Consider the following 15,611-nt stretch of genomic DNA (forward strand, 5'->3'; position numbering starts at 1 on the left):
ACTGCTAAAGAACTTGAGCGTTTGTGGACCCGCCCCGGCCATAGCGGCGCCGGGAGCGGCTCCTACCGGCGCTACTATACTCATCACTGCTGTTTCCCAACCGGCAACGGTAAGATTCTATGCTGCATATGGGTCTGGACAGAACAAAGTCAAACATCGCCATAGAGCCTCCACGCCTGCGAGCCTGTAGGAGGACTGAAGATGGCCATAATCAACCCTGCCCATTGCCCATGTATCTGTAGATCCACTCCCGGTATCGCCTCACCAGCCGGAGCGGAGGACACTGGACTAGCCCCTCCGGAGGAATCTGAAGAAACGAGGAGTTGATTGGTCGTGGATTACAAACTCTAGAGGCTTACAAACTCCAGTCGCATCTCTCTTTAATGCGCATAGGAACTGCTAGTGTGACTTGCACATGGAAGGTAATTGAACTCATTTAAAAGGCCTGGCCCTTCGTATACCCCATTTTCCAATGCTAACAGCTGCATTTTGCACCACCCTGCCTACCATGATATCCTCACCAGAATCTTCTGATGTTGACCCGCCGTCCCAAGCTCCCTCAAACCATGGTGAGAATGCGCCTGAGGGAAGACTCCATCTTGAGCATGAATTTTGGCTGACAGATGTTAGACATTGAAGCAAAGGAGCCGCCACAGCAAAATGTATATCCTGCAGATAATCTTTCCACGCCACGACAGATTCTCTTCGTTGGAACTGTCTGTACAGCCATGTTCACGAACCAGGTCGGCTTAGGCAACACCCTAACCACGGTGGGCATAATTGGAGAATCCTTTGGGATTACTTCCCAGGGCCAGCTTTCCTGGTTGATTGCTGGCTACAGCTTGACGATTGGCACATTCATTCTTATCGGCGGACGGCTTGGAGACGAGTTTGGCAACAAGAAAATGTTCGTCATTGGCATGGCCTGGTATTCCCTCTGGTCTATGGTGGCTGGGCTGGCAGTCTATTCATCGCACGTTCTCTTCGTCTTCGCTCGTGTATTTCAAGGCATGGGTCCTGCTTTGACCTTGCCCAACGGTCTCGGCATCTTGGGCAAGTCGTATTCTCCCGGGCCGCGAATGAATATGTCATTCGCTTGGTTCGGCGGCTCAGCACCGTTCGGTGCCATTGCAGGTTTCTTGTTTGGAGGGCTTTTTGCTTTGGCCTGGTGGCCGTGGATCTACTGGAGCCAGGCAATTGCGCTTTCCTGTGTGGCAATCTTTGCTGCATGGGCAATTCCTCCTCAAGCAGTGCAGCCAAAACAAGAACAATCACTGCGTGAAAAGCTCGAGGATTTGGATATCCCAGGAATGTTTACCGGAGTCACCGCTTTGGTCTTGTTCAACTTTGCGTGGAACCAGGCTGTGGTTGTTTCTTGGCACGAAGCCTATGTCTATGTTTGCTTGATCCTTGGCGTTCTCTTTGCGACAGCGTTCTTTTGCATCGAGATTTACTGGGCAAAGGCTCCAATTTTGCCCCTGGCTGCATTCAACTCAGATATTGCTTTTGTCTTTGCATGTACAGCAACAGGATGGGCCTGCTTTGGTATTTGGGTATGTTGTGCTGTCTAGTATTGCCAAAGACTTTTCAACTAATTCTCCAATTAGGTCTTCTATATCGGTCTTGTTGCACTCAACATTGGTGGAAATACCCCTCTTCAAATGGCAGCATGGTTTATTCCTGTCATTCCCTCTGGCTTGATCTCAGCCCTTGCTGTCGGTAAATTAGTCGGCAAGATTCCCGCCTCATGGATCATGATTACCGGACAAATTGCGTATCTCGTTGGATCGATCCTCGCAGCTACTCGACCCCCGCATTCGATTTACTGGACGTATTACTTTTTCAGCGTCCTCATCATCACTGTTGGAATGGATACTTCCTTTCCCGCAGCTGCAATGATCTTTTCAGGCTCTGTTCCACAACAGTATCAGGGTATGGGAGCAAGTGTTGTCATGACTGTCGTCAACTACAGCATCTCGCTTGGGCTTGGCCTTGCCGGCACTATCGAGAACAACATCAACCATGGAGGACTGACGCCAGAAGATAAGCTCAAAGGTTACCGCGGTGCACTGTGGTTCTCAGTTGGTTTAGCAGGCCTCGGTGTGGTCCTCAGTCTTATCTATGAGCTGAAAACTCGCCTCAAATACGAATCCGCCAAGGTGTAGTGTCAAATATTTCGGTCAGTCTTCGGATACGGTAAACACTTGGCGAGTATCCCAAACGGCTAGAAAGCAGCCGAAGTGGTACTCACATTAGCTCACTCCTTGTATCAAAGCACATTCAGCGGGAACTTGTAAAGTTTTAATAAAGCCCCCATACGTTAGGTCACGTTATAGAGAATTTCTCGCTTTAGACATTGAATACCTTTTTTATGAATATTAAGATTATTATTGAGCATTTGATATACTCATATCTTGGGAGGGAGGAAAATATTTATACAGAGCTAAGTGAAGCAAATAAAATAGGAATTATTAAAAAATAAAAAAAAATTGTTGATCAAGATTTATATGAGGCGGTCTTCCTCCGTTGTCGTTTAATTATGTGTAACTACTTTTCCTGAGATGTGCTGTATACTGTCAGAACTAATTGGAGATGCTAACCAAACGGCCATCGCCTCTCTGCGTAGAGATTCACTAGGTTCACATATCAAAAGGAAGGAAAAATAATGCAGTTTCATTGAAACATGCGGCTGTGGCTTGAGAGAAAAACCAAGGTTCTGCTCGAGGCGCTGCGGCAAAGCGGTCCTCCCTTACCTTGACCAAAGGTTAGCATTTGCTCCTCTTAGCAGCAACACGGAGATATTCGGAGCAACTTGTTGACCAAGATGATACCATTTGTAATCACAACATGTGAAAAGCGCCATTGCGCCATATGCTATGGATTCCAAAGAACTGCAGACCAAGTATTGCTGCTTCCAATCCGGAGTGTGGTGGACGGTCGGAGATGGATGGACGTCCTAGCAGGTCCGACACGCCGCATCCAGCTCCATGAGAATGCTCTAGTGTTGTGTCACAGCAAACTCGAAAGAAATCGCTGGTTCCCGGCACGTTATTAATAAATACTATGAAAAATCGCATATACTCGATTATTAATGCGGATCTGCCTTGTAATTCACAGGTCATAAGCGCACATAACATCCTGGCCTTGGGACTGAAGCCCATCACCATTGATGCATGCTAATGTGTCCGGTTGACTCTACGCCTTCCGATGCTACGTGCCTCCGGCAACAACGCAATAAATTATAGTCCTCGCAAACCCCTTTCTTGATAGCCTCATTCATCTTCTTGTCAACTCTATAAAGCAGAAACAATATGGGATCCACTGTTACAATTATCCCCCCTGGGGGATTAGTGCTTGTATCTGGAGTCAGTGGCTTCATCGGCTCCCACATCGCTCTTAATCTTGTGAAATTAGGATACAAAGTGCGCGGTACGGTCCGCTCAGAAGATAAGGCCACTTGGATTAAAGAGGCCGTGGCTTACTACTATCCGTTTGCGAGTTTTGAGGCGGCCCTCGTCCCCGATATAACTGCTGCAGGAGACATGAGCTTCGGAGCTGACCCTAACAAGATCATCACCCCAATGGTCAACAGCGTCAGGAACTTGTTAGAAACTGCGACCAAAGAACCGTCCGTCAAGCGATTTGTCTTCACAAGCAGCAACCAGGCTGCGTTGAACCGAACTTTGGGTAAGGAATTCATGGTCGACAAGACCGCCTTTAACGAGGCGAGCGTTGCAGCTGCTTGGCGTCCGCCTCCATACGAGCCGGATCGTATTTGGGATGTCTATTCGGCACTGAAGACACAAATAGAGCAGGAGGTCTGGAAATTCACCCGCGAAGAGAAGCCCAAGCTCGTCGTCAACTCCGTCCTGCCTTGCTTCATCGTTGGTCCCATCATTCATCCCAAGCAGTCAGGCAGCACAGGCAAGTGGGTAATGGATTTCTGGAAAGATGCTGGCCATTTCGCTCCTCTTCAAGGCTTCGGCGGCTCATATTTCGTTGACGCTGACGATACAGCGCTCTTGCATATTGCTGGCTTGACCCAAGAGGATGTGAAAAACGAACGCTTGTTCGGCTTCGCGGGCATATTTAATTTCAACACTTGGGTCAGCGTTTTCCGTCAACTAGACCCGAGCAGACCTTGGCCTGCAGATGACCCCAATCAGCAGAGCGACCTCAGCAAGGTAGACGATGCAAGGGAATTGGAGTTGTTGAAGCGCTTTGGATACAATGGTTGGACTAGCTTTTTCGACAGTGTTAAGAAGACTGTACAAGAAAGCCGCCAGTAATTGCATCTGCGGGAAAACGAGTGCATTGAAGGGAAACGCAACAAAGACGATCGAACGAATCTGTGAATTTCATGGTGAATGGTAGATTAGCCATTATCAAAGTGCAGATAGGGTCTACAGCAAGAGTTCTGTTCAACTGGCACAGACCAGAATCGAGTTTAAGACTCAATTTCCTCGATGTGCAAAAGAGACATTTGCCTCCAACAAGCTGCTTCGGATTAATTTCATGTCTTGATCAAAGTCTCCATAAGGAATGCCATGTATAAACCAAAACCCGCCGGCACTAACAACTTACATGGTCGAGTCCCGCGAGCACTGATTCAGACACGTCGACTTGGCCAAGTTTACAAGCTATCATCAGTCATATATATCAAATATATATGAGCAGATGCACGAAATGCAGGCTCAACCATCCTAGTGACTAAGCAGACGGCTACCCATCCAAGCCATCTTATCCCCGCGTGGCTGTCGAGGTTTTAGTACGCCAGAAATGATTGATCGCTTCTCCCCCTTGCGATTTACCCGATTCCAAGACGAGCTCCCCACTTTCGCTCCTCTCGCGTGCGGCACAATCAGGCGGGAGAGCTCATAGCGCCTCGCAATAGCGTGACGTCGTTGCGTGCTCTCAGGAACCTTTGCGTCGACATGGCGATAAGATAGGCAAAGTGCCCCAGCGGTATTTCGATAGGCGTACGGCTGTATTGCAGCATTACTACTCTTTGCATGTAGAGTGTATCCATGTACATGTAGTACGTATTAGGCAATATGCCGTTTAGCAGGCAGCTTTGCGGCAGCTTTGTCATAATCAGGGCGCGGATCATGGATGCGCAACTCGGCTTCGGAGTAATGGCCTATGCCAGTCCCTTGCACTTCTTTCTTCCTTTCTTCCTCTTCCCTTTCTCTCCCTCTCTTCTTCTCTCCCTTTTCCTATCCTGCAGATGACGTCTGGGCTGAGCTCCAGACTGCAAATTTGATTTCCCAGCATGGGCAAGGTGTAAGTGCCGTCTTAGATCGAGTCCTGCGTTTCCCCTGCAGCAGTCCTGCCTCGCCACTGCTTCACACCCACCCAAAGCCGATGGCATGTGGCGTAGCGAATCACAGAAACGACTTACGCAACACCTGCCCCGCGCCTCAGTTGTGAGGATTACGAAACAGCCAAATAGCGTCAACAGCTCATTATTCCATCTCGACTAACTTTGATGCTTCACAAGGTCGTCGGCCGAGCCTGAAAAAATGGCCAACGAGTCGACTCCGCTGATCCAGACAGTGCGCGTCGGGGCACCGCGCAGGAGATATCCTCACAACACAGTCCGCCGCTTCTGCACCATCGCATGCGCCAGCGTGCTGCTCTGCGGCTTTGCAACTTTCCTGCTTCAGGCCCTGTACATCTGGCCCTCTTGGCAAGACCACCGCCACCGTCACCCTCACCACCCGCATCACGGCCATCACGGCCACAAGGGCAAGCGCCTGTCTCACGAGGAGCTGCAAAAGATCTTGCTCGATACGCCTTCTTCGGAGAAGGCTGAAGAATGGAGCCGCTATTACACCGCCGGAGCTCACCTTGCCGGTAAGAATTATTCACAGGTAAGTCAACTAAACTCAGTGATGCGCCGTCTGCCAATGATGGCGATTTACAACACTACAAATGCTAAAACCTATACTTCTAGGCTGAGTGGACTAAAGAGAGATGGGAGGAATGGGGCATCAAGTCCAGCATTGTCGCCTATGACGTCTACATCAACTATCCCTCCGATCACAGCGTCTCTTTGCTAGAGAAGTCGAGCGACGCTAAATCCTGGGATGTCGCGTTCAAGGCATCCCTAACTGAGGATGTTCTTGAAGACGATCCCACCACTTCTGCCCAGGACAAGATCCCAACCTTTCACGGTTACTCTGCCAGCGGAAACGTCACTGGTTCATTTGTCTACGTCAATTATGGAACCTACCAAGATTACGCGGATCTGGTTGCTGCCGGTATCGACTTCAAGGGAAAGATTGCCATCGCCAGGTATGGGGGAATCTTCAGAGGCCTCAAGGTCAAGCGTGCCCAGGAGCTTGGCGCTGTCGGCGTCTTGATATATAGCGACCCGGGCGATGATGGTGAAATTACCGAAGAAAACGGCTATGCGGCCTATCCCGAAGGACCAGCGCGAAACCCTAGCAGCGTGCAGCGTGGAAGTGTCCAGTTTTTGAGCTCACGTCCTGGTGACCCGTAAGTATTTATTGATATCTCCCATTTGGCTCATGTAAATTAATTTCGATGACAGGACGACACCTGGTTATCCTTCAAAGCCTGGTGTCCCTCGCGCACCAGCTGATGAGACCACTCCGTCGATTCCCTCTATTCCCATATCATATGCCGACGCTATCCCTCTACTTAAGGCTCTCAATGGCCATGGCCCTCAAGCTAGTGATCTAAACAAATATTGGACTAAGAATCTCGGCTTGGGTTATAAGGGTGTCAAGTACAACATTGGCCCTTCGCCTGAAGATGTTGTCATTAACCTTTTCAACGAACAAGAATATGTTACCACGCCTCAATGGGACGTTATCGGCATCATCAATGGCACGATTCCTAACGAAGTCGTAGTCATCGGTAACCACAGAGATGCTTGGATTGTCGGCGGTGCATCTGATCCCAACAGCGGCTCGGCGGTCCTGAATGAAGCAGTCCGCAGTATTGGCAAAGCCTTAGAAGCAGGCTGGAAGCCTATTCGAACCATCGTCTTCGCCAGCTGGGACGGAGAGGAGTATGGCCTGGTTGGAAGCACAGAATGGGTTGAGGAGTACCTTCCATGGCTTTCTGGAGCCAACGTGGCATATGTAAATGTCGATGGTGGTGCCTCTGGACCGCATTTTTCTGCTTCTGCAGCGCCATTGTTGAACCAGGTTCTTCGGGACGCAACGCATCTTGTTCCATCGCCCGATCAGTCTGTCCCAGGCCAGTCTGTGGGAGATGTTTGGGGTGGAAAAATCAGCACAATGGGTAGTGGAAGCGATTTCACTGCCTTCCAGGACTACGCTGGCATCCCCAGTGTCGATATCGGATTTGGCGGCAACGGCAGTGGCCCTGTTTATCATTATCACAGCAACTACGACAGCTTTCATTGGATGAGCGAATTTGCCGACCCTGGCTTTGTTTACCACAGGACCATGGCACAGGTTTTGGGAATACTCATCGGAGAGCTTACTGATGTAATCATCATTCCATTCGGGGCCACTGAGTATGCAGATGCGCTTGATGGTTATCTCGACAAAGTCGAGGCAAAACTTCAATCTGTGGATACCGAACTTGCCACTGAAGCTGAAATCTTTGCAATCAGAGGTAGCGTCACATCGGAAGAAGTGATTGGAAGCCAAGATGCTTTTGAAGAAAGTCTTAAGAAGATCCGACACTCAATCTCCGAATTCAGAGATAAGGCTGTTAAGCTTGATGAAAAAGCTGCATGGGCAAGAGACAAGCTTGAACATGGCATTCCATGGTGGAACATCATTGAAAAGGCCAAGCTAGGATACGCCATCGCCATAGTGAACGAGCAGTACAAGTTTATTGAGAGACACTTCCTCTTTGAGGGCGGTCTAGATAACCGCAGCTGGTTTAAGCACGTTGTGTTTGCTCCTGGTCTGTGGACTGGATATGCAGGTGGTAAGTTCTTTTTCCCTCCGATTTCTATTTTTTATCTTCTCCCTCTATTAGTTGCCTTGGCGTTCTAGGTAATTCAAAGATACTAACTTACTTTTTGTAGCTGTGTATCCTGGCCTCGTTGAGAGCATTGACGCCAAAAATTACAGCAATGGTTTGAAATGGGCCGAGATTATCAACCACGCCGTTGAGAAGGCTACTAAGAGTATTAAATAAATTCCGACTCCCACCTACTTGCTTCTCGTTTTGTTAGAACTATCTATGTTCAATCTTTGTACTGCCGCTACTTGGAAAGAATAGACAGCAAATTGAAGTTATACCATCTATGACACAAAATATATAATGGGCCAACAATTGTTGATAGTCTTCGAAATATCACCATCTACTCTATCAATAGGTAGCAGTGATCTCGGATCCTCATTTTCTTTTGCTTCGTAGTTCGTATCTCTCCGTTAGGGAAAGAAGCTCGCTTGGGGTTGAGGCATTGTCTTACAAGCTCTTTTTGATCTGAGCACACTCATCAGAATTAGACGTGTGATGGAGGCGCTTGCAGCGCAGGTCGACGGAAATGAGACGTGCATGTAAGAAATACCCTGATGCAAAAGAAGGGGACATTTGATTGGCGTAGATATAATAGCTTATAGCGAAGAGTATGAAGTCAGACTTGGTCATGCTATTGGCTGACATTCAACAAGTAGAGAGGCTAAGGATAATGACGCCGAACATATACATCTAGCACGATACGAGGCAATTCTGTCTACCGGATGCCAGAGGACAGTTTGAGAGAAATGTATGATAAGGATTCCAGTCTGACTTCATTTAGGCGCCAACTATATAGTTTACATATGCCAGTTTCTTTGCTTCCGAGACTCTATTTTCTACCAATGGCAAACTAATCTATGCCTTCTTTCAATGTATCATACAAAGTCTTTCTCTAGGTTCTATATTCGCCAAATCCATTAAATCGTTTAGAACTTGTACACCTGCTCATTGGTGTAGCCAAGCTCCTTCAGAATTCCAGTAACGTCACCCTGTTCCTTGGGGCTGACCTTGGGGCCGGAAATAGCCTTCATGAGTCCGGGGGGGCCGCAAACGAAGAGCTTAATGTTGTCGCTCTTGGGCTCAGGGAGGACCTGCTTCAGCAGCTCCTTGTTGATGAAGCCGCCGCCGCCAACCCAGTCCTTGGGAGGCTTGTCCAGGACGTAGAATGCGCGGAAGCGCTGGGGGTATGTGTTCTCGAGCTCGTCGAACTTGCTCTTCAGCAGGATATCTTCCTTGGTGACGTTTCCGAAGACGAGCGTGACCTTGGTCTTATCGTTGGGGTTCTTGAAGATGGCGCGGACGAGCTGGTACATGGGGGTGATGCCAGTGCCACCGGCGATGAGGGCGATGTGGTCGTGCTTGTTCTCGGACCAGGGGTACTTGGGAAGAGGTCCCTTGATGGCAAGGGAGTCGCCGACCTTGAGATCGTGGATGTGGGTGCTCATGGGGCCGTTGGGATACTTCTTCACCAGGAGGTCAAGGAAGCCCCTCTCGTCTTGAGAGCAACAGCAACGTTAGAACTTTTCGCTCATAAAAAAAAAAAAAAACGTATAAATGCCATGTCGTAGCTCACCTTCGTCACTGATGGGGGTGTAAGGGCGAAGAGTGGCCTTCTCATCGTTGGGGCCCTTGAACTTGGTAAGGATGGCGCTGGCAATGTGCACGCCAGAGACCTGGTCCTTCTCGGGGAGCTCGAATCGGAGTCTCTTGGTGTTGTGGTTCACATCCTCCGCCTCCGAGAGCTTGAGGGACACCCAGCCCTGGTCGCCGCCAGTAAGAGCCGCCTTGGGAGCGACGCCAATGGCTTCCTTGACCTTGTCCTCGGCCTTGCTGGCTGAGGAAGAGCCGCTGAGGAAGTAGTATCCAGCACCGAGGACGCCGACTGCGCCAGCGCCGTAGAGGAGAGCATTGGAGCTGCCCGCTGCGCCAGATTCGGTGGCATAGCGGCGCGCATGCTGGAGGAAGAATGGGATCAGAATTAGCTCGTCCGCGGCGTCATTTTGCATTTCGCTCGGCTGAAGCCTAATTGGCTGCTTGGCAACTTTGACATACCATTTTCAGCGGCTGGGCCGCACGGAAGGCTGATCTGGCAAACATTTTTGTCTTTTGAGGGAACTCCTAGCCGCAATTGAGGGTTCGTAGGGTGGAATTGGTCCCGGGAAGAGAGGTTTGGCGCTCTGGCGATAAAGAGCCTTGCAGATAGCCAAAATCTCCGTCAGCGCGCTCGGTGCTCAGTGATTTCCGAGATTTTGTCGATGAATGACGGCATCTGCCACGTGATTGGCCGGTTTCCGCTGTCCACTTTTGCTGTCCAGATCGCCTCTTGGCTTCTGGAGCATGGTTCCGCAGTCGGATATAACGCAGCGCTAGATTGGTAATACTGCTCCGAATTGTCGTAATACGCTCCGTAATACATGAAAGCATTTCGCAATTCGAAATGCCCCTGCTCTCTGCACATCGAAACTGTCTCAACTCTGCGGTGATCACTGTGGGTAGTTCTGAAAAGAGTCCGCTTATAAAGCCATGGGTACAGAAGACTGCAGATACCTGATCATAGAAACGTACCGTACTGCAAGCTCCGTGTTCAATCATCTTATAGATATGCTATTGTATGAAATACAATCATTTCGGCGTCGTGCTAATTTTGTCAGCGTACATTTACGAGAAGAAGACGTTTCTACTTATGCACCATCTTATTGTAGAAGAGAGGAGGGGTATATGAGCGATTATATGTATCAATGTGTTTTAATACAGATCTATCAAAGTATCATATTTGCGGTAATAAGGGAACGTTATCGTCAGTTCTGATATGCCTGAATTTCAGAGATTTTGGTATTAGTAGCTGCGCATTATTTGCACAGTTGAGGAGCCGTGCAAAGTTGAAATACTACGATGCATGTTCTTGGAGTATGTGTATGAATGTGGAGGATCCCCATAGAGAGTCAATTCATGCTACTCTTGATCCCTAGAAGACAGTAAAAACGTAATACTATATGTACCAATATATTTAGGAATCTATATAGACAAAAAAAAAGCGGGATATAAGGGGCTCCTCTTAGTTTGAGAAAGATCCAGCAGAGCTTCGCTGGGGGTGAAGAGGAATCACCTATAATCAGACCAACATTTACGAAATTTTAAAGCTCAATTCATCCCCTGAGTTATGAAACTCATTAATTGTTTTCGAGAAGACATTCCTTCAACCATTGGATACATATGCTGTTGCCTCTTTTTGACCAAGCCTCGATAGCACCGAAAGATCGAACCATATCATGCAGAGCGATTTGCCATGATAGCTAGGAAAGTGATAGCTTCTTTGAATTGGAGATAGAATAATAGATCACTGATATTATAAGCATTATTCGATTTAACAAAGGAAGACAAACGCATATGAGAGGGTAGGGATGTACAGCCACGGCATGGCAGCGTTAACCGTTCTCTTGAAAGGCTGAACAAGGTATATATCTTCTTGTCATACATATCTACTACTGATAAACATTTACAACAAACAGTTATTGGTTATCCTCGTTTCGTCCTGTTCTTATATGTTGCACAGAAGTATATTCAAGCTCCTTACTCTCGAAATTGCTAATGAGCGAATTTATTCAATCTTTTCACAATTTTTCTGTATCTTACCTAGTGCCACGAAACTATCTCTACACAGGCCCTTGAGGATGTTCTCATAAATGTTCATAGCAAGAAGGCATAGTTTTGTGACAAGGTTGTATATGTGCGTAGCCGCACCCTCGTATTTAGTTATGGAAGAACGCCGCATATAACCAAATCGAGTATCATTGTCATCGTTTTAACCTACATACTTAACCATTTCTACTTTTTTTTTTAGCGCAATAAAACGTACCTGCTTCACACAAACACCATCCTGCATCTCACTCTTTGCAATAGCCGTCTCTTCCGTAACTATATAATATACTCAACCACGATACTCTCAATAGTTATCCCCTTTCATATCCCGCCTTGCATCTTCCCGCGTCTGGCCCGTGCTCTTTAACCGTTTAAACTCCCCGCGTCAGCTAGCCAGCCCGTGTCCATGCAACGTCCCTCCCGGCCCGTCCGCCCTGACCCGCCGGCTTAGGCCCGTCTTGCCGAGAAAAACGGGCGGGAAAGCTATTGAAATATGACTTAGTATTAGAGATTCAGTTGGAATATTAGTCAATGCGTAGAACGTAAATAGACCGTGCTGTAGAGCTTATATTTGTGATGAGAACTCTCGCGGGATGACATCGCAGAAACCAGTCTAAGGCTAAATGCAACAATAGCACAGTTCCATTCTAGGACAGCATGCTGTTAATATGTTATTACTTACAAGTTGAGAACATATCTTATATCAAGACTTTTTGTAATCCTAATACAATTTCCAATATAGAATTGCCGGCTAAAAGAAGAGGGTCTGATTTCACCACACAGCGTATGGGTTGCCGGTTAAAGGCGAGGCAGCCAAAGTAGGTATACTATCTAATCAGTTCATAATGCCAAGCCAAGTAAAGACAGTAAAGACGAGAGATAGTAGGAATAAAAATGTAGACAAGTTAATTCCTTATGTTACATATATATTACCATGAGCTTATTGGCACGTTTTGGGCATTCTAAGACGCGGATTATGTATCTTTGTCTTTGCTTCTTCAAAAATTACTCATGCTATTGCTTGCTAAGATCACATGACTTACTGGAGATGCGTGAATGCTTACATGGGTGCTAGTAAGGCTGCGACGGTGGGCCAGATATTCCTGCGATGCCTTCATTTCCAGCAGCGCCTATGTTCAATGCGCATAATGTTCATTATACTAATCTGCTCCAATGCTAAACTGTGAAACTTCTTATTGCTTCTAAATCTATATATAATTTTTTTTCTAGGTACAAATTCGCCGCACTTGCGACACGATGAACCAACAGTTCTCCTCATATAGATATAGTCAAAGCCACCAGGGGGACTTTACTCCCATGGCTTAGCCAATGCCACCGTTTGCTGACACTGCGTTTATCCTTTGGTCGTCATATTATGACCTACTCAAAACGGAGGCCTCTGTGAGAAAAGAGGCCGCATCATTGGCTACACTTCCGCGAATGCGTGCAGCCGCAATCTCCGCGAGAGCCTAGGAAACACCAAAAGGACTGTGGTGGCCGGCCTATGGGACCACGCGACAAATATACCGAAACAACAGACATAGGGCAGAAAGATTGTTTTATGTGAAATCTACTCGCGGCTATTGGTGGCTGTGAAATTAGCTTAGAAAGTGGTCGGATGGGGTCTGCGGCCGCATATGCGGCCTGGCTGTGTTAGTCGGCCAATCGCGACCAAAAATCGACTACATCTCTCACGAGGCAGACAACTGTTGACAAAAGATGACGACAAACGACGATTTAGGCGTGAGGAGAAAAAAAAAGAGTAAAATAGACACCGCTGTTAGAATTGGTATGATGCTATAGCTATGTGGTACACATGTAGAAGGGTCGAGGCTATAGGAAATAGTAGAGCCCTCTCGCAAATCCACCACATCAATCATTGCCCCATACATCAATGACTATGTACATGCACTATCATACATCTAACCCCAGAGTCGCTTGCTTCCTCCTCATGATCCAGATCATATGAAAAGAGTAGTAGAAAAATAGAAGAAATAAGTAGGAAATGAAAATGAAAAAGAAAAAAAAAAAAGATAAAAGAAGAGAAGATAAAAGATAAAAGACATGAGAACATGGTCATAAAAGGAAATGATAAAACAAAAATATATAACATAATGCTGGCTAGAAAAGAAAAGGGTAGAAATCACAAGAAATGGCGTGAACAATCCTCTTGCGAGAGATCAATTCAGCATCGAGGGTTAGATCCTAGACCAATCGCTAGGGCTCCCTGGATTTTGTCTATAATGTAAAGGGTCGTAAGGAAAGTGAAGAAAAGAAATATAGTAAAAGAAGAAAAGAGAAAGAAGAAAGAAGGAAAAAAGAAGAAAAAAAATGTTGAAGAGAAGATGGTGAAGACTATTGCGTACAGCAGGCCTTGTGGCATGCGCTCAGTGTGAGATTTTTGTTATCTTCTTAGACAACCTCAATGGCCGGGATTGGGGCACACAGAGCGCCTGCAGTATCCCTCCCATGTTAGAGTTCCTTGGTCTACAACTTTAGAGCAGCCGCAAGTGGGTTTGCGTTCACTCTCTGTAACTATGCAGCCACAGTAGGTGTAGTGCTGTCGAACGACCCAGACGCACATATTGATCGTATCGGAGAGATGTTATGCGAGATAGAGCTAGGAGGCTGCAAGATAGAAGCTATCTGCAAGAGATCAAAGGAGAAAGGTCTATCGGAGATTGAAAAACCCTGAGAGAGTTGGCTCGCTAAGAGAGGAGGCATTGTGTTAGTATATCTTCTGGTATATTTGCGGGTTGCATTATAATGGGCTCGTGCATACAAGTTGCGCTCTTTGACACCCTTGGTGTACAAGTTTCAAGCGGTTTGTGGCTTTGGTGTAAACACCTTGGACTCTAAAGAGATGGTACGTTCGAAGCTAGAAGTTCTCAACAGATAAAAAGGAAGCTGGTCTAAGTGCAGGCTTTTGTCGAAGATTGCTGATGATTGCTAAAGCTGGCTGAAGCTTGGGATGAGATATTGAGCAACTGAGCAGGTATGCTTGTTGTTTATATATCTTGTGGAATAAAAGCCTCGGGACTGCGTAGAGGCTGTGAATCGGCATTGTTTGCTCAGGTTGGTGTTCGTCCTCGCCCAAGGACAAAGTCCCCTTCAGGCACCCTTCAGGCAGATTACACACACCAAGACGTCAACTGATATGCATGTATCGTTGTTGGTTGTTTGTTTCCTCTATTTCGGGACTTGCCAGACGCATGTACACTGCCGTTAGATGCACATCAGGACGAACCCAGGAGGAACAACAGGTCGGGGAGCCGACACGATTGTTAGTCGACGCCAATAGGTGCTCGTATACGCGGCCGTTGGTTGGTGGTGTGCCGCCGAGCTGTGTTAGCTGGAGTCGTGTCTGCTCCGTGGCAGGTGCGAGGATTTGTCTGCCTTCTGGCCTGTTCTCTCGCCAAGGGGCATTTTCTGACCGCGAGAAGGGGGAGGCAGTGTGGCGAGAAGAAATAGCTTTGACCTTCTGGCCTTAAGTCGACCTGGAGGAATGAAAAGGCATCGCAGCACCGGCAGTTTGCGCACAAGGCCATGCCAAAGGATGTCTGCGCGGGACCCCAGTTGTGGGCGTACCCGGTCGGCAAGGCCTCAAAGTAAAGTCAGAACCAACAACACTTCCGCGCCTGGCCCCCTGGTCCATGTCGTATGTATGTAGGTAGGTAGGCAGGTATGTATGTATGCATGTATGCGACGTCCACACCCATGCAGCCAGAATCAGCAGGCATGTGGTCGAAGAATCTTTCGCATCTTTTGATCAGAGGTGTGTGGTGGGGGGTCTGTTGGGATGGTAGAGATTGGTTTGGCTGTGGGTGGAGAGATGGAAGGGAACTTGAACAAACACTCGAGGAAGGGAAAGAAAGTGGAGGCGATTCCATCTAAGATTCACCTCAAGGCCTAGCCCCCACCGGCCCTGCAATTCGAGGACACCATTGCGAGGCGTCAGGAGCTATTACTATGCAGCAGCCGCAATCGGTGCCTTGATG

The 15,611-nt window shown here is 47.7% G+C and overlaps 4 protein-coding genes across 4 annotated transcripts; 3 read left to right on the forward strand and 1 right to left on the reverse strand.

Moving 5' to 3' along the window:
- Positions 1 to 508: 508 nt before the first annotated feature.
- Positions 509 to 2,389, forward strand: TrAFT101_005714 (uncharacterized protein; the record flags this gene model as incomplete). Its single annotated transcript, XM_024910975.2, has 3 exons — positions 509 to 569; positions 631 to 1,553; positions 1,608 to 2,389. 3 exons carry the CDS (start codon positions 509 to 511, stop codon positions 2,163 to 2,165), a joined length of 1,542 nt encoding a protein of 513 aa, XP_024760210.2. The 3' UTR covers positions 2,166 to 2,389.
- A 922-nt stretch (positions 2,390 to 3,311) lies between these two features.
- Positions 3,312 to 4,289, forward strand: TrAFT101_005715 (uncharacterized protein; the record flags this gene model as incomplete). Its single annotated transcript, XM_024900160.2, has 1 exon — positions 3,312 to 4,289. The coding sequence occupies one exon, from the start codon at positions 3,312 to 3,314 to the stop codon at positions 4,287 to 4,289; it is 978 nt and encodes a 325-aa protein (XP_024760211.2).
- A 918-nt stretch (positions 4,290 to 5,207) lies between these two features.
- TrAFT101_005716 (uncharacterized protein) lies at positions 5,208 to 8,283 on the forward strand. Its single transcript, XM_024906701.2, has 5 exons — positions 5,208 to 5,283; positions 5,501 to 5,873; positions 5,957 to 6,501; positions 6,557 to 7,935; positions 8,036 to 8,283. Exons 1-5 carry the CDS (start codon positions 5,273 to 5,275, stop codon positions 8,146 to 8,148), a joined length of 2,421 nt encoding a protein of 806 aa, XP_024760212.2. The 5' UTR covers positions 5,208 to 5,272; the 3' UTR covers positions 8,149 to 8,283.
- Positions 8,284 to 8,738: 455 nt separating this feature from the next.
- On the reverse strand, positions 8,739 to 10,177 carry MCR1 (NADH-cytochrome b5 reductase). Its single transcript, XM_024902530.2, has 3 exons — positions 10,027 to 10,177; positions 9,548 to 9,929; positions 8,739 to 9,469 (listed from the first exon to the last, which is right to left on the reverse strand). The coding sequence occupies exons 1-3, from the start codon at positions 10,069 to 10,071 to the stop codon at positions 8,901 to 8,903; spliced, it is 996 nt and encodes a 331-aa protein (XP_024760213.1). The 5' UTR covers positions 10,072 to 10,177; the 3' UTR covers positions 8,739 to 8,900.
- Between the last annotated feature and the right edge of the window lie 5,434 nt (positions 10,178 to 15,611).

This window comes from Trichoderma asperellum, chromosome 3 (assembly GCF_020647865.1).
Source record: "Trichoderma asperellum chromosome 3, complete sequence".
Taxonomy (NCBI): domain Eukaryota; kingdom Fungi; phylum Ascomycota; class Sordariomycetes; order Hypocreales; family Hypocreaceae; genus Trichoderma; species Trichoderma asperellum.